This window comes from Apteryx rowi, unplaced genomic scaffold, assembly GCF_003343035.1.
Source record: "Apteryx rowi isolate R43461 unplaced genomic scaffold, aptRow1 scaffold_908, whole genome shotgun sequence".
Classification (NCBI taxonomy): domain Eukaryota; kingdom Metazoa; phylum Chordata; class Aves; order Apterygiformes; family Apterygidae; genus Apteryx; species Apteryx rowi.
Genome location: NW_020451214.1, coordinates 178,534 through 196,196, shown reverse-complemented (window position 1 = coordinate 196,196; position 17,663 = coordinate 178,534). Strand labels below are relative to the sequence as shown.

At 41.0% G+C, this 17,663-nt stretch overlaps 2 protein-coding genes and 2 long non-coding RNA genes across 11 annotated transcripts in view; 3 read left to right on the top strand and 1 right to left on the bottom strand.

Moving 5' to 3' along the window:
• GON4L (gon-4 like) overlaps positions 1-14,225 on the top strand; it is a 29,580-nt gene extending 15,355 nt beyond the window's left edge. For 4 of the 6 annotated variants that reach the window (XM_026091510.1, XM_026091509.1, XM_026091511.1 and 1 more), the window contains 15 exons: positions 679-823; positions 1,025-1,175; positions 1,669-1,785; positions 2,551-4,293; positions 4,965-5,202; positions 6,197-6,378; positions 6,696-6,893; positions 7,466-7,609; positions 8,072-8,215; positions 8,527-8,646; positions 8,938-9,051; positions 9,570-9,777; positions 10,614-11,409; positions 11,880-11,982; positions 13,329-14,225. In XM_026091510.1, the coding sequence (XP_025947295.1) occupies positions 679-823; positions 1,025-1,175; positions 1,669-1,785; positions 2,551-4,293; positions 4,965-5,202; positions 6,197-6,378; positions 6,696-6,893; positions 7,466-7,609; positions 8,072-8,215; positions 8,527-8,646; positions 8,938-9,051; positions 9,570-9,777; positions 10,614-11,409; positions 11,880-11,982; positions 13,329-13,478 (4,553 nt within the window). In that variant the 3' untranslated portion in view covers positions 13,479-14,225. The other 2 variants (XM_026091508.1, XM_026091514.1) reach the window with 2 other exon arrangements.
• On the bottom strand, positions 14,134-17,598 carry MSTO1 (misato 1, mitochondrial distribution and morphology regulator). Of its 3 annotated transcripts, XM_026091516.1 has the most exons (10): positions 17,355-17,598; positions 16,877-17,015; positions 16,630-16,747; positions 16,407-16,541; positions 16,142-16,294; positions 15,699-15,830; positions 15,318-15,502; positions 14,939-15,040; positions 14,717-14,835; positions 14,134-14,454 (listed from the first exon to the last, which is right to left on the bottom strand). In XM_026091516.1, the coding sequence occupies exons 2-10, from the start codon at positions 16,954-16,956 to the stop codon at positions 14,216-14,218; spliced, it is 1,263 nt and encodes a 420-aa protein (XP_025947301.1). In that variant the 5' UTR covers positions 16,957-17,015; positions 17,355-17,598; the 3' UTR covers positions 14,134-14,215. The 3 variants fall into 3 exon arrangements, with proteins under 3 accessions (XP_025947301.1, XP_025947300.1, XP_025947302.1); XM_026091515.1 differs by lacking the exon at positions 17,355-17,598 and having other exon boundaries at positions 16,877-17,347; XM_026091517.1 differs by lacking the exons at positions 16,142-16,294; positions 17,355-17,598 and having other exon boundaries at positions 16,877-17,347.
• LOC112978231 lies at positions 14,321-14,985 on the top strand. Its single transcript, XR_003257793.1, has 3 exons — positions 14,321-14,412; positions 14,693-14,797; positions 14,893-14,985. It is a non-coding gene; the product is annotated as an uncharacterized LOC112978231 (long non-coding RNA).
• LOC112978230 overlaps positions 15,053-17,663 on the top strand; it is a 10,015-nt gene continuing 7,404 nt past the window's right edge. Inside the window, exon 1 of the long non-coding RNA XR_003257785.1 lies at positions 15,053-15,156. This is a non-coding gene — a long non-coding RNA (uncharacterized LOC112978230). The remainder of the gene's footprint in view (positions 15,157-17,663) is intronic.

The following is a 17,663-nucleotide window of genomic DNA, read 5'->3' as shown; positions in this document are numbered from 1 at the left end:
GAAAGCATTTGCCATGAGCGTTATTTCATGCTGTGAACCTTTCAAATGAGACATAGTCCAGATTGTTTGCTGTTTGAAATGTAATTTTCTTTTCTAGTTCTTTATAAGGTCTTTTTAGACAAAAACATCAACATTGACTGCCTTATCACTGCTTAAACGTGCAACACAGCAAAGCATATTATATGAGCTGTAGACTTTTGTTTGACATCACAGCCCTGTAATTCATTGTTCTGCAGATAATATTTTTAGCTGCAGAGGTCCATCAATAAAGTTATGAAACTGTACATAAATATTCAAATGTGTTAACACATCAAGGAAATGTTCCCTTGATTGGAACATTCTTTTTCCTGCCTCCCTGCCTCTAATACTCTGAACTGTTGGTTTCAAAGGATTTGGTTTGTGATTTTTCTGCTGCCTAGAGGGTGAACGTATCTGAAATAAATAGAGCTTTTCACAAGTTGAATTGAGGAGGAAAGGGAAAAGAGAAAAGACAAGGACATCTTGCTAGTCTAAATTGGAGAGCAAAAAATAAGAAATATGTATATTCTAAAGACCAGGTAGAAAGTGATAGAGTATTTGCAGTGAAGGGAATAAAAGAAACAGTTTTTTACAAATCATAGTGAATAACAGTATTTGTCCATGAATGTGCCTATCCTCATCTGTCAATTCTTTTCCCAGCCAATGAATTTCCATGTTTACCAAAGCAAGTGGCGTGGATTTTGGCAACAAGGAGAGTCTTTATGTATCCAGAGTTACTGCCAATATGTTCCTTGAAAGCAAACCCTCCCCGGGACAAGATTATCTTCACCAAGGCAGAGGACAAGTATGTGTTTAGAATTATTGAATAAAATATGTACAAATGATTTTTTTTTCATTTGGAGAACTACTAGGATGCAAACTTTGGGGATATCAGTGTATTGTGGAACAGAACATCCACATGGTAATCTGGAGTACTCTCTAAAAGACTTTTTTTTTTTCTTTTTTTTCCCCCCCCCTCCTCCATCCCTCTCTCCCTTTTCTTCAGTTTATTAGCTTTAGGTTTGAAACATTTTGAAGGGACAGATTTTCCAAAGCCTTTGATCAGCAAGTATCTTTTGCCAACAAAAACTGCCCACCAACTGACAGTGCGAATCAAGAATCTCAATATGAATCGAGCCCCTGATAATATCATCAGAGTGAGTGACACGTTCAGATTGTGTTTTGGTATTTTTCAGGTTTGTCTGTCTGTTATTGGTCATACAAAAAGAGATGTGCTTTTTATTCCAAGGACCTTTTTTGCATCTGTGCTGACACTTTCTTAAAAGAAAATGTGATCCTTTTATTAGGGATGAGGACTCCTTCAAAAAGACCGCCTCCTCTTTATTTTGCAAGTACTCTAGTTACTGTTTTGAAATTCTCAAAGCTAGTATGCATGCACATCTGCTAGATCTTTAATGCTTTTTCCCAGAGAAATCAAGATGGCAGTGAGCTCTTGTTCAGCCTTTGCTATTCCTTTTTAATGTTTTATGTAGATAGTAGCTTATTGAAATAGTAATGATTTGGATCACTTGATTTGCACAGAAGACTTTTAGAGAGCACGATCCTTAGCCTAGCTCCCACCAATTATTGGACAGGTGTTCTGACTGCAATCTTCTTGTCTTGCATTCTCTCCCCACCTCTTCCACACAGTACTATAAAAAGACAAAACAGTTGCCCATTCTATTCAAGTGCTGTGAGGAGATCCAGCCTAATGAGTGGAAACCACCTGTGGAGAGAGAAGAACATCGCTTGCCATTCTGGCTAAAGGTACAGTTTCTGCTGCTTCTTCATCCAGCATGTGGGGTTTTTTTGGTTGATTTGTTTTAGGTTTGTGGGGGTTTTTTTGGTTGTTTGAGGTTTTTTCTCTTTTTCCTTACAACTTAGGTCTAGAGTGAGTTGTTTGTCAGGCTACAGCCAAAATGTGGTCTGACTGTGTTGCGTGGGAGCCTGTGTTAGCCATCTTTCTCACTGCATCACACCTATGAGCGAGGCTGTTCTCCCTTAATACGTAATTTTCTAAGAGGAAAGAAGAAGTCTGTTTTTTGCGCTTTTTTTTCCCCCCAAAGGTTATCTTCCCCTGAAGTGTGGCTGTTATTTTTGTTATATGCCTTATACTTTGTAGGGGCTCTTTCTCTGAGATTCCTTGCACAAGGAAAGACTAAGTTGAAGGCATAATGACCATGCCTGAGGGTCACACAAGACACAAGAGAGTCTGTGTCTGTGGAAAGAATTAGACTTGGAGTCCTTGAAATTCAGTCCTCTTGATGGCATGCTGGAGTCTACCATCTCAGTGAAGCTTCCTTCCCACTAAGTCTTGTATTTTCTAAAGGAGCCTTTATAAAACAGTTTGGTTGTGGTGTTCTTTTCAGGCCTTTAGATTCTCTTGAAGACTTTTGAGTAAAACTTGTGAATATTAAGCAGAAAATAAAATATGCTTTACTTTAAGAAGCAAGTTGCTGCCTGCCTTTTGCAGTGCTGTTTGAAGACAGTAAGAGCCTATGGACTGGACTAATAAATTCTTGTTTCCTTCAGGCAAGTTTGCCCTCCATTCAGGGGGAATTGAAGCAATTAGCAGAAGATGCCAGGGAGATGCCAGGTTCACCTGATGCAGAATCTGTCTTTTTGGGGACAGAGAAGGAAACTTCAGACACAGAATGTGATGAAAAATACCCTCTACTCATGCCAAAGGGACTAGTACTGACCTTAAAGCCCCTTGCCAATCGATTCTCTAGGAGAGCCTGGAGAAGGCAAAGGTCTTCAGCTCTGAAACCTGTCCTCATTCGACCAAGTCCTTGTCTGCAGCCCAGTTCCAACACTTTGAACATCCAGAAAACTGTGAAGTTATCCCAGTCAGAAGCTCCTCCCAGCAAAGTTGTGGTTCAAATTCCTCGGTTAATCCAGCCAGCTACAGTTATGCAGACTGTGCCAGGAGTGCAACCTTTGAATGTTCCAGCAGTGGTAGGAAGTGGGGATGGCTTGGAATTTCAGAATGTGCTCTCCACTTCACATTCTGATTCCAGACAACCTTTTCCAGCTGCTGTACCACAAGCCCTAGTGTCCTCAAGTCCTGTAACTTTTCAGCCAAAACTAATGTTGCCAGCTTTGGCTGGACCAAAAATCCGCAAACCTGGTGTTCGCAAGGTATACCAAAAGAAAAAAGGGACAAAATCTGCCCCGTTGATAAAGACTTCACCTTTGATTCAGCCATCTCCTGTCATCCTTACTGTACCTGCTACCACAGTGAAAGTGGTTAATATAGGCAATGGTTGCAATATGATTCAGCCCATAAATACAACAGTTGGTAGAGGCACTCAGGCTATTCCAGTTACAACATTATTGGTAAATCCATCCACTTTCCCATGTCCGTTAAATCAGCCTCTAGTGACTTCTTCAATCCCTTCATTGATAGTCTCTCCTAACCCTGTTGGTCTTTCTACATCATCTGTTGTTGAAAATGAAGAACAGCTGAATCTGGCTCCTTCCTGCCCTGCTGTAAATAACCAAAATGCCTATCCTATAGTTGAGCCCAAGGTTGAACCCCAAGAGTTGTACGTTTCATGCTCAGCTGTCTCCCCCAAGAAGGAACGTAGTATGAATCCTGCCACTTCAAATAATGGCAGCCAGGAAAAGGTAAATAACAGTGACTGCTGTAGCTGGACAGTGGTAGAGACAGGGGAGGAAAACACCTCAGAGCCATTATCTGTGGACCTTCTGCCTCATTTAGAAGATTCAGATGAAGCAGTGAAAATTGAACGTGAAGATTCAAATGATGCTATCAAGGAAGTAAATCCATTACAGAAGAGGGATCTTCTATGTGCTGAAGTGAAGGAGGAGTTCATGCTGGATCTTGGCCAGGAGCTGAACATGGAAGCTGCATGTTCGTGTCCAAATGAGCTGAAAGAAATAAAAAAAGAGTGTACATCATGCGAAGAGAAGGGAGAAGAGGAAAGACAGGATTTGCAGTCACCCCCCTGTGATGAACAGCAGATGGATGCAGGCATTGTTGCTGGACCACAAGTAAGCAGTGAGTCTCCTAAGAATCATTCATACACAACAGATATTGAAGCAGAATTTAGTAGCCCGCTAGGAAAACCAGAGGATTCGTCCAGTATGGATGGCCAGTCTGTTGGGACACCAGCTGGTCCTGAAGCTGGAGGAGAGAAAGAAGGACAAGAGGAGGAGGAGGAAGAAGACTTCGACGATTTTACACAAGATGAGGATGAAGAGATGTCATCAGCCTCAGAAGAATCTATTCTCTCTGTGCCAGAACTTCAGGTAAAAACAAATATAACTTTTTAAATATATATATGTGTGTGTGTGTGTGTGTGTGTGTGTGTGTGTGTTTGTATTGCCGATAAAAAATATCACTGTCCTGAAACAGCTTAGTGAAGTCGGGGCAAAGCACAGTTTGATTCAAATGGAAAACTAAAATATTAGCTATATATTTGTATATTGTATTATGTAATTTTAAAACACTAATAGTACTTGTGCTGTTCTAAAGAGAAATTGGACATCACGTTTTTCTGAGGAGATTTTAAGTCCAAGCTAGGGGATATCTTGCAAATATCCAGGCTTAAATTCTGCCGAATTATAAAGGCTTCCTCAATTGAGGCTGTTCTTTAACAAAAAGTAGTTTAACTGAAAATTATTCTCTGAAACACAGTTCCAGCAAGCCGTCAAAACCTAAGAAGACTATTAAGGGATCCTGTCTAACTTAAGCCTTTTCTAAATGGCAAATTCTGAAGCAGAAGTTTGTTCATGATAAAAAAACAAAACAAAACAAAAACAGGCAGTTCTGGTTCTCATCAAATTCTGTCACTTCACTAGAAACCTAATTGGTCAGATGTTGATCTGCAAAGTTAGCTGTTATGATTATAATGAAGTGAGCTAGTTGTTGAATGACATTAAAACAAACACTAAAAAATGGTTTTGTGTTGTTTTCTAAGGAGACAATGGAAAAACTTACTTGGCTTGCAACAGAGAGACGTTTAAGCCAGGAAGGAGATTCTGAAGATGAGAATTCTCAGGAAGAGAACTCGGAGGAGGAGGAGGAGGAGGAAGGGGAGGGAATAGAGAGTTCACAGAAAGATGATGAAATATCTGGAGATATATCAGAGGAACCCAAATCTGCCTTCGTGTTGACAAAGACAGTCCCACAGGTAGAAGCCAACAGAATGCCACCAGGTAAGTTCTGTGTGTTTCTTTTGACTCGGGGCATGGGGAAACAGAACTAATATCTTCATCAGAATCAAAACCATGCGGAAATTGCGTTCAGGTTTAATTTCACTTAGCATGTCTGAGCTTAGTGATGCTTTCCATCTGGAAATGAAACTTTGCAACACAATCACAGTTCTGTAAAAATGGTTCTTGGCATAGTGGCCCTCGTGGGTGTGAACCGAGTATCTTTACTCCATTGTAATGCATTTACGCTTCAGAAACTTGGACAGATGAGATCTGTGGTTTGTGTCAGCTAACACCCAGCATCAATATAAGAACAAGATTAAATACTCAGAACTCTCACATCTTCACTAAATCTGAATTTTGTGTTACAGGGTCATCACTAATGTGTTAGGGAGCAATAAATGAAACAAAATAATATCTCAACAGAATGTAGGAAGTGCTAGATGAATTTGAGCAGTTAAATGTTGAGGAGAAAGTGGACTCCAGCATAGTAGACCAATAGATGCCTAAGCTAAAGATACAAAAAGCTCAGTGTAGCAACTCAGTATACTATTTCATTCCTTATTATCTGACACCATGGCTAGTTATTTGTGATGTTAACTCTATTCATGTCAATAATAAACTGTTATAAAAAGAATAACTTGCAAGTGTTACGTCCAGTTCTGAGGTTCATATATCTGTATTCACCCATTATTAGTTCTCAGCAGACTGGTAGCTAAGTAGCATCTAGGATCAAAGGTGGGTTTGTTGCAGTATCCAAGGACTTTCTCATCAGCTGCTATAATAATAAACAGCCAATTTAAAATTCATTAGCCGGCCTGACTAATAAAAAAAAGTATTTTATTCATATGTATACAGGAGGGTGTAAACAGTTAACTCGCCACTAACTCTGAAAACCTAATTTTCTATTGCAATATCAGTCTAGGAAAATAGTTGTCTGTTAGCCCAGAGAAGGTGTGAAAAGTTCCTGCACAACCCGCATTGTGCTTCTTCACAGGAGAGAACATGAAAACCCCTGGGAAGAGCAGGAACTCCCACAGAACCAGAAATAAGAGGGGACGGACACGTGCTAGCAAAGATACCTCTAAGCTGCTCCTTTTGTATGATGAAGACATCCTGGAGAGAGATCCCCTGCGAGAACAGAAAGATTTGGCATTTGCACAAGCCTATCTAACCAGGGTGAGCCAGACCAGCACGTAGCCCAGAAACAAGAACTTCAGACAGCTTGAGTCTTTTAACACAGTTCAAGTCTGAGCCACATAACTACCAGTTCTAACAGGTCCTTTTTTAATTTCAGAACTTGATCACCTTGGATTCAGTTCCCTCTCTCTTATGAGTGGTCCGCATTTATCTTTTAAGGAAGCGATTTTGTTGGCGCAACAAAATTGAAAGCACTGTATAAATGCTGAGTAGCAAGAGATTAGAGAGATTACTAAATTAACTTGTTTTCTTCCTGAATGTTATGTAGTCCTATAAAGGTCTGTTACTCCTTACAGGTGCRTGAAGCCTTGCAGAATGTTCCTGGAAAGTATGAAGACTTCCTTCGCGTTATTTATGAGTTTGAGATTAGCACTGACAAACGAACGGCTGTAGATCTCTATTCCACTTTACAGAAACTGTTGCATGAGTGGCCACAGTTGCTCACAGATTTTGCAGCCTTTCTTTTACCAGAACAAGCTTTGGAATGTGGACTGGTAAGTAGAAGGAAAGAAGCAGACCAACATTTAAGCAGACAAATGTAAATGCTGTGAGAGAGGAAGAACAAGGAATTCCTCCTAGGGCAAGGAAAAACAGGTGGTAAATCATTTGCTTACCTTCCTGTTTTATTGCTTAGAATTGAAAATTCTAGTGTCTGTCTTAAGACACATACTAAATATGGCTGTGGAGATTCAGTCTTTCCCAGTTACATCCCAGAACCCAACGGCAGAGAGGCAACATGCAAATACAGGAAGTGGAATGCTTCCCTTGTCTCAAAAATCAGCCATCCACTTTGTAAGACAGAGGTTTTCGCTTGTTACATTCCTCCTGGATTTTCCTATCTTATGTGCTTACTGTTGAAGCAACACTTTATAGATCACATAGGTATTAATTGTACAAAGTATTATGTCTCGTCTCTTTCCTCCACCTCTTCCCAGTTTTGCAGTGGCTGTCACTACAAATGGAAAACAAATAGTGAAAGTGGAATTTTATAGCTTATTTAAGCCAACTAGAGATGCTTGAAAATATATTCTTGGACATGAAGGGTGAACCTTTTTCTTTTGGTCAGTTTGAAGAGCAGCAAGCATTTGAAAAAAGCCGGAAGTTCCTCAGACAGCTGGAGATCTGTTTTGCTGAAAATCCTGCCCACCATCAAAAGATCATCAAAGTTCTGCAGAGTTGTGCAGACTGCCTCCCCCAGGAGATTGCAGAGGTAATCCAGCATCCAGGTATCCCCTCTCCCTCAAAAAGCCTCGACAGTACAATTACCTAGCTTACTTCCCTGTTCCCTTGTGCTGCTCTTTGAGACCACAAGAGCATAACAAGCTTGATCTCCCCTGTGGGGTCTGGTAGATCATTGAAGCTACCTCTTCACCAGACTTTACAATTAACTGGCCTTTGCATCTCCTCTCTCCTACTTTCACCTTGCTTTTATCACCTTGCAGGTGAAATTTTAGCTTCTGCCTAGAATTTTGAAGGGATATTTCTTTGCTAAATATTTGCTGGAAATGGAATGATCTCAAAACAGCTATGAGGTGGTATCAATGCGAGCATGTACTTCCATGTGGGAGTTCTAATAAGCCTTGATGTTCCATTTGCCTTGAGAAATCCTCCCAAGAAGAATGTGACAATGTGAAACGAAACACTGATTTTTCTCTGGATTTCCCTCTTTCAGCTGAAGACCCAAATGTGGCAACTGTTGAAAGGACATGACCACTTGCAGGATGAGTTCTCCATTTTCTTTGATCACTTACGCCCCTCAGCCAGCCGAATGGGAGACTTTGAGGAGATCAACTGGACAGAAGAGAAGGAGTATGAGGTGGAGCAATCTTTTCCCCAAACCAGGAAAGATAAGAGCAGAGATACTAGAAATGTTTGAACTTGAAGGATTTGTAGTGAGGCTGCATTTCTAGAGTGAGGGAAGTGGCAGGGTGGGATAGCTGCAGGTGGGCTGGTGCAGATGTTTCATATTCTTACAGCATTTACGTCTATTCTAACAAGACTGAACTTGTGGTGCCCTAGAACTGAACTTCATTTTCCCCACAAATTTCTGAATATTTCTGAATATTAAGATAATATTATTCTCCTGAAGTGCTATCATGATAGAGCAGTTTGTTTGTTTTCTTTTAGTTTGATGGGTTTGAAGAAGTGTCTTTACCAGATGTAGAAGAGGAGGATGAACCACCCAAGATGCATGCAGCCTCAAAAAATAAGAAAAAGAAAGAGATTGGAGGCCAGAACAATGACAAGGTGGGCCTGGGATATCTCACTAGTCCACATGTGAGGACTCTAAGCAAATGCATGTCTGTGAGGATAAATGTATCTATGCAGAGAGACATGAGAACAGTCTAAAAGGATTTGAAGAAAGGGATTAAAATGTTTCTGTTGTGCTTTGCTTGCTAGCACCATAATTGCTTTAGTTCTCTCTGGGTGTTCAGAGTGCTACTCTGCCCTTCCTAACTCCCTCTGGAATTAACCTTCCTCTGACTGTCATCTTTGTGCTCGATGCGAATTTGTCAGCTGGAGTATATCTGTTTCCAGGAGGTCGAGTGGGTAGATGGGATGAAGGAATGTTCGTGTTCCTGCCATGAAGGGAATAGCGATCTCAAGTTCAAGAAAAGCAAAAGGAGGACCTGCGGCCATTGTAGTAGTAAGGTTAGTTGATAGGCCAAGTCACTGGACTGGTGAGTGGAAAGAATAGTCATGCCAAGAAGTCGCACTGTTTGTTGTGATGAACTGTCCAGCCTTGGACCTCCTGTCACCAAAACATAATGTGTTAGGGAAGAAAATGAATCGAAAGGCAACCAATACACTGCCAACAGTGTCTCCCTCTTCGGAGCTCTGACTGCTCTACCTGGCCTTCCGCTGTCTCTCTCCCTCTCACTTTCTACTTTCCCTCCTTGCTCTACTAAATAGTATTAATTCTGATGTTTCTTTGAGTTAAGAATAGATGGGGGGGGTTGTGGGGGGGGGGGGAGACGCTTGTGTGGCCACTATGAGAAAAGAACTGTGCCTGTTCATAATAATAAAAAAATCAGTTTCCTAAACACAAATAAATTGCCAAATTGAAGCATTAGCTAGGGTCAAGGAATACTTTTGAGGCAAAGGCYGAGGTGTTAGGTTTGGACAGATATACTTCATCTGTAATCATATGCCTATATATTGATTTGCAGGTGTGTGATAGCAAACTTTATAAAAATAAAGATTCTCAAGAGCTGACTGTTAGCCTCATTCAACAAGAGTCAAGTCTGCAGCCTGAAGGGAAGAATTCTGTAATATCTAAGGAACCTGTAGAAGAGAGCTTGGAGAACAGAGATGAGGGAGAAGATATCCAGAGCAGAACAAAAACCGCATCTAGGAAAGTGGACACACTGGTTTCAGGTCTGTGAAAGTCTTGTGTCTGTGTCGTTCATTTCCAGACTGGTTCATACAAATGAAAACAAGCATAGGACTTTCTAATGCAGATTCACTGTAATAATGACAAGTTCTAATAATCTTTTTCCTTTTTTTTCCCATGTTTCTTCCTCCACTCTAGATTCTTTAAGCATGCAAATATCCAGAGCATTCCCTTCAAAGAGCTCTGCTGACCAGAAAATATTCTGCCCTTTGTAAAATGATTGACAGATACATTTAAGCTTGTTGCCAGCATATTAATCAAAATCACCATCTCTCTAATATTCCTTTAAGTAATCCCCTTCATGCTACTTGTTTCTCCTTTGGCTGAGTACAGAGAAGGGGAAATGTGATTATTGCAGGATAAGTGCACTGAAAGGGATCCCTTCTTTCTTTTGGTAACGGTGGTCTCAGTCAAGGTTAGCTGGAGAAAGTGCAAGACTTAACTGAAGAGGTTTAAAATTAACGCATCTTGATGTTTAGTTTATAGTGTTTTCATAAATGGGACACCAAGAGCTGCAATGTTTGTTTCACTTGAGAATGTTGTCCTGGGCAGTCCACTTAAGCTTTTTTGTGTGTTCATCACTTCTTCACCCAGCAGTTGGTTGTGGTAACCCACAATGATAAAGAAAATGCACTGCAAAATGCCTTCTTTGAAGTACATGATGGGTAAATTGCAGCTAGAATTACAATACTGCTCCCAGACTGTGTTCTGATGTACAGCATTATGTCCTAGACTGCAAAAACCTCTTAAAATAAAAATAAAACTTCAAGAAGCTTTCCTTACTCACAGCTAGTCTAAACTTGTTTGGGTTTCTTATCAGGATCTCACCTAGAAGGAAAGATTGTCTCCTGCAGATATGCATCTTCTGAAAAAGCTGCATTGCCTGATAACCGAGTTCAAGAAGGAGGTGCCAGTGCTGTTGCGAATACTGCAAAGGATAGTCGTTCTTGCATTGCTGGCCCTGGATGGACAGATCTACAAAAAGCTACTCTAAAACTACCTCAAGAAACCAAAGACAGCTCTTGCACTGTAGGAAGTGACAGTGAGGGACTAAACCAGCAACATCAAGGAAATGCAAATACTTCCCTTGGGCTGGGTGGAGATCTGGTGTCTTCTCATTCTGCTACAGTAAAAGGTTTAACAGGACCTAGCTCGTCTTCTGGAAATAGTTTATATCGGACTGAAGGGCTTCATTCCAGTTCATCAGATGAGCTTGCTATCTTTGGTCACACTTCAAAATTAGGCATGAGAGAATGTGAGAGATCACCTTTGCCTTTGGAAGGAAACTCTGAAGCAAAGCAGAGTTGGATTACACCAGGTAGAAAACCGACACCGGGTAAGAGCTGCTGCTCACAGTCCCCTGATAATCACAGCATCCTTTTGGAAGCAGATGGTATGGGCTGCACTGGAGGTTCTCCTGAGAGCAGATTAAAGTCAAATACAAATGACTGCTTCCAGGTACATCAGCATTCTGAGGAGCTAGAATACAGAGTGCTTGGTGCCTCCTTGGGGCAGAGGGAAGAGGAGCAGCAACAGCAGCGAGTCACAGAAGCAACAGTTTGTGCTAAGAACAGCAAAGTCAGCTCTACTGGGGAGAAGGTTGTCCTCTGGACCAGGTATGCGTACCTCCGCTGCATCTTACCTCCTTAGTGCATTATTTGGCTTTGTCTTTGGTAATAAAGAGTATCCTTTATTTTCATCTTGTTTCTCATTTTCTGATGTCTTCTGCCCCTTACCTTCCTTGTTTAGAGGAAACAAGGCAAGAATATTCAAAGTCCATCATAGCTGCCATCTTGTTCTTTGAGGAAACACTGTACTGCTTGTGGCAGTATAATTGTTGTAATGCTTCAGGCTGGGGAGGAAACACATTTTTCTTTTCTATAAAAAGGTTTAAAAAGGAAAAAAGAAGAAAAGAGAAAAAAGCAGGCTAACTGCAGTTCTGCTTAGAGCTACCTGTTTAGGAGTAGTAGAAGAGGAACAAGCCAGCTGGGCTTGTTCTGTGATAGTTACCTTTTCTCTGACACAGACCTGTCAGGCTGGTGGTGGTTTTTCTCTGGTGCTTTAATAACCATTGTATTGCTTGCAGGGAGGCTGACAGAGTCATTCTCACTACCTGTCAGGAGAAAGGAGCCCATCTGGAAACCTTCCATGCCATCTCACAGAAACTGGGCAACAAAACTGCTAGTGAGGTAAGGGGCTGGTGTGGAAAAACCTGCATCTACTAAAGTGAATAGGGGGAAAAGGGTGGAAATGAAGGCGTTGTGGAGATTTGCTACCATATTCTCTCTCAGAAACTTGTCATGTCTAATCCTCACAGAAGCTATTTGTTCTTGTAGCTTCCACAGCATCCTATGGCAGGGAGTTTGAAAATCTCAGTGCATAAGGAAAAATGATTGGGGTTTGGGTATGGCATTTTTCTTCCCTTCTTCCAGTTTACTACCTAATAACAATCGGACTTGAATTATCTGCACAAGAGCTAATCACTTCCCATTCATGAATTTTATCCTTCTTATCCAGTCAAGGACTAGTTTATATTTGTTCAGATGCTGTACAATATCCATTCTCTTCTCCCCCTCCCCCATTCTGTTTTAAATTTTTTAGTTGGGTAACCAACACTATAGACCAAGGATGCTTCATCTTTTCTGTTCTCCTCTCCTAAGAGTATGTAATTGTATCTATCTTTCTAGTACATTTTGACAAGATGACATTATCTGACTCGTTCTACAGCGTGTGACGTTATTCTTTCATTATTCCTGTATCATTCATAATTTGTTAGCAATAGCTTCTTAATTTCCCTTCTAAGTGTCTAGAAGCCTGTAACATTGCTGTCTTCGTGGCCATTTTAGTTAATCCAATTTCAATGTCAGTTACTAGCATTCCATCTGCTTGATTTTTGTTGCTTGTTGCTGTCTCATTTAACTGGAATTGTTTCCTTATTTCCTGACTGATCTTTAGCAACTTTTTCCCCCCTGAGTGTGTAGGCTTTGTTGCATTAAGTGCTTTTTTTGCACTTTGTTGCATTAAGTGCATTAATTGCCTGTGCCAGTCAGCTTTTCCCATGCATGACAATTTTGTTTGGAAAATTATGTGTACTTTCTCTACAAGGCTAACAACCTGATTTGTTCTGGTGGAGCCAAAAAAATAAAACTGCCTTGTTCCTTTTTCTGGCATTACTGTTGATAGTCTAGCCTTGTATTTGGTACCAGAATTGTTTCAGTGACTGCTGCTTGGGTCTTCAGCCTTCTATTCCTATACAGGAAAGCCATCAGGATTTGTCTCTTAACCTTCTCCACATCATTGTCTAGATGTCTTTCAGAACTGCCAGTCTTTGCCAGCAAGTCGGTAGAATATGCCTGCTCTTCCAAAGAGAACAAAACGAAACAGTGACTCTTGCATTTCTCTTTCCCCTTATGATTGAAGCTTACAAAAATCATTGTGCTTTTACATTAAAAAAAACTGTACTTCATACTGTGAAAATTCCCTTTCACACCACCTTTTAGGACACTAGTCATTTCAGATTTTCTCTGTTCTTCAGGTATCCCACAGGTTCAGAGAACTGATGAAGCTGTTTCATACATCTTGTGATGGAAGCTCTGAAGATGAGGAAGATGCAACTAGTACGAGTAACACAGACCAGTTGTCAGATAAAGATCTCCTCCTTTCTGAGGAAGAACCAGATGACTAAGATTTTTCTGGCCTAATAAGCTGCTGACTACATCAGAAGGAGAGCTGTTTGTCAGTTTGCTGCTAGACAGGTGCTGTGGTTAAAGGAAAGATATTTGCACAGGTACTTAATACAGTACCTTTTTTGGTTCACTTTCCTGATACACTTGTGACAAGCTACAGTTCTAAATCCGTATTGAACTAAAGAAATGAAGAAAGTTGTGAGGATTAACATGCTTTAGAACCTATACGGATAATTTTAAAAATTAAATTACAGAAGTGATACTTGGGGACATTGACCTCAGTCCATGGTAAAGAGCTTGACCAAGCAGCCTTGTGCAGCGCATGCAATAGAGAACATGTAAATATTGTATAATAAGATGTCTGTTTCCATGTGGAGCAAATACCTGAGGTTTTTTTTGTAAATTTCTCCCTTGTGTTGATTGTGTGTGGGAAAGTTACAACCTGAAACCTCTATTTATTGTGCAGTCTTATTCTAGCACTGTAAAGCAAGTTCAGTTTGTTGCAAAGTAAAAAAAGCACTAGTACAGAGACAAACTTGAAGATCTTTAAGGAGAAGCTTTCCTCCTTTATAACAAAGCTACAAGTAGCTGGACAACTTGAGCCAGTCTTTTTAGTAGGATTTTGTTGAAATGAAAGAGTAGCAGCAGTTGGGCCAATCTTTAAAACCATTCCCTTTATTTCAAAAGCGATCTTAAAAACCTTACTCCTTCCACTATCTCCAGTAATAAAGATAAGTTAGTCTGAATCTGTTTCATCTTCAGATTCATCTGCTTCAAAATTTGTTTTATAACACTGTGCTAGAGTTCTTAGTTCATGTAGGGCCTCCTGAAAGTCATCCTGTTCAACTCCTGTGGAGAAGAAGCTAGCCCATCGCCGTGTATCCAGCTTCTGCAGATCCTTGTATAAACTGTACAACACTGTGTGCAGAACAGGTGAGGACTGCAGTGCAGTTACTACAGGAATGCTTTCAACAGCTGCAGGGAAAAACATCTTTGTTGAAATATAAAAAAATCAAAACTTGTTTCCCTACTCTACTTTACAATCCTCTTTTCTTGATAAGCAGCGGCTTCACTATAACTCAGTGTAGCAGAAAAGTTGCTGGACACTAATCTCTTTTGCCCCATTAATTCACACTTTTTTTTTTTTAATAAAAAAAAATCTCCTTTACCTGTTAGACCCTCCTGCCCCACTTAATGGTTTTCTTTTGCAAAGTTATGTTTAAGAGGCACACATTACCTGTTGAGGAATAACTGAGAGGTCTGTCCAAAAGGAAGCCTTGTTTGGTGAGAAGAGAGGAAAAAAACTGGGGATACGGAGGTAAGGTATGACATGGCTGCTCAAGCACGTGAGATGTGCTGTAAAGAAATTGAATAAAGTTATCTAAAACTCACTATATCTTCTGTACCTTCCAGGGAGTGTTCCCTTTTCTAAAGTTGCAAAAAAGAGATTGTTACCAACCTGAATGCCCCAGGAGACAAAGTATGTAAGTAATGCTGCAGAATCTGCTCCACTGTCTCACAAGCATGGAGTGCAGAAGCGGGCTGTTTTCCTGGACAGTTGCTACAAAGAGAACCATGAATTGGATGAGAAGGAAGAGGGGGCTTAAATGAAGATTTAAATGAAGATAGTGGTAACTCAGCTGTTTGGTAGCTGTTTTGCTATAAAACCAGAAGCATGTAAGATCACTAGTTTTATTTATTTATTTATTTAAAAACACTCAACTGACAGTCTTTAATACAAGGATAATGCCTGGACTTCAAAGAATGATTCTTGTAAGAAATCATTACTGTCAGGAACAGAACTCTGAAGGGAAAAGTATAGTTCAAATGCTGATTACCTGTTATGACTTTCTTTGCAAATTCCTCTTAGCACAACAGACTGAGCAAAACAGTGGCTGACCTTTTGCTCTCTRTATGAAGACAGAAATTTCCAGGGCATGTCCTGCTGGTGGGCGCATAAAGTGTCTAGGAGCGAGTGGCCATGTATGACAGGAAAGGGTACAGCAGCCAATGCAGCCACAACCTAAGAGTCAGAGAGGGGCTGACAATCATGGTCCATAATACACCCCTCACTCTCATGACACAGTCCTCTGTCTTATAAAGATGACACTGATAGTGCTAGATGTGTGTGAAGTAGAATTATAACACAAACGCTTCCTTACAGCAGCAGTTTAGGTAGGGTAGAAAGGATTAGAAGTTGCTATTCTCTACGCCCTCACCTTTCGCCCGGAGAAGTTAAGCGTTTCAGCAAGGTGCATCATAGAGCACTGTGAGGTAGAGAGTCGATAAGGAACAGTAAGAGTATCAAGTACTGTTGCTAGGATTGCACTGCTGTGGTAGTTAAGTGATGCCTACAGAGGAGACAAGTGAAAATGTTACAGAGCAAAAGTTAAATTCATCTGTTCCTTAAATTATTTTTCATCTGCATTATTTAACTTAGATATGACCTATATAAAAACACAACTTACAGTATGCTTAACAATTATTTCAGGTTTTGGATGACTAAGAAAAGAACAAGCCTGATGTCAGTTGGTTCAGATTCATTAAACAGGTATTCCTATCTGCAGAGAATGCTTTTAGAGAGTGGTAAATCTCAAAAACAAAAAGATGAAAACCACTAAGGTATATGTTGCTTCTAGATATACTGGTATATACTACATACATCATAGTTTATATAGGGAAATGTAATGGGAGGTTCTGGCTTGATTCCTAGACTCCCACTGAGTGACAATGGGCAAAATAGTGAGCTCTGAGTGGAGAGATGGATGATTCCTAGGGCTGTGTTCATCAGTCTGTAAAAATCCTTTTCAGACTCCTGAGAGAAAAAAAAATCCAACTATTAAAATCTTAAAGATGAAAACAAGAACCAGTCTAGCTTAGAAGAGGCAGAAAAGTTTTGTGTTCTTGTTTTTCCACTGTTTACTTACTGCCATTTTATGAATGACTGGAGTCAACCCCCAGGTCAGGATTCCCTTTCCAGAATATTCATCATGGAGCAGTTCTGTCACCTTCGCACCAACTCCAGAAAATCCATTGTGTAGGTCACATAGGACTTGAAATCCCTGCATAAAGTGATGGACAGCATCTGAATTTCTCCTTAGTCTAAAACAGCAAGTTTCTTGGAAGAAAAGATAACATCAGCTGTCAAACCTGCAAATAATCACACTCTTCCACAAAGAAGTGCAACCGATCTTCCAACTCCTCTAGACATACAGGATCCTGCAGCAGACTTTCACCTTGTCCAAAGGCTTCTAGACGACCACACTCCCTAATGAAACGGAAAAAGCTATTATTCTATCAACTTTTTTTTTTTTTTAAGGCAAAGCTAAGATCCTATTTTGGATGACAGCTTTTGAACCAAATGCGTACTGACCATTAGCCACCTGTGCAGACCTACCCATCATGGTTGTACTGCTTTATCACAAAGATGCTCTTGGGATGCAAGTGCACATTGAGGTAATCGGGCCACACCTGCATGCTGCCACCTGTGTAAACTTCCTGGTAAACAGTCAGCCGTGAAAGGAGAGGAGATGCATCTAGAAAGATACCATTATCACAAAGCAGGGTCTCTTCAACACTGAACATCCTCTTGAATAAAAATAATAAAAAAAAACCTTCCCAGAGAGTTGTCTGATACAGCTTCCTAACCCATTTGCTATTCTTTTACCTGCTTTTCTTCTAGCAAAGTTATCTTATCCCATCATTTTCCTCTTATGCCCTGATACTTGTTCACAGATGAATTGTCTGGCATCAAGCTGCTGTCAGGGGGCAGCTCTACTTTTCTGAATTTTTCAATCCTYAGCGAGCAAACCAAACCCATCGAGCTAGTCGGTACAAACTGGACAAAACAAGGAATGCCCAGGAAACGCACGCACCTCTCACAGCAGCACTGGAGCTGCCCTCTCTCTCCGAGGAAGTGTCTCCCTAAAGCAAAGGAAGAGTCCCAGGGGTGCTGGTTACGCGACGCTTTGCCTATTCTTCTAACAGGTCACGCTCACAGAGAGGAGAAAAGTTACAGCAGGCGTCAGGTGCACGGGAACAGCAGCCCCCGGCCGCTGTGCACGAGCACGGGCAGCACGAGCTCTCGAGCTCTGCCTGGGCCCCCGCCGGCCGCGCCGCGCTCACCCGCTGTCGCCCGGCGTCCCGCGCCGCGCCGGCCTCGTAAGTGGCCACGTCCCCGCGCC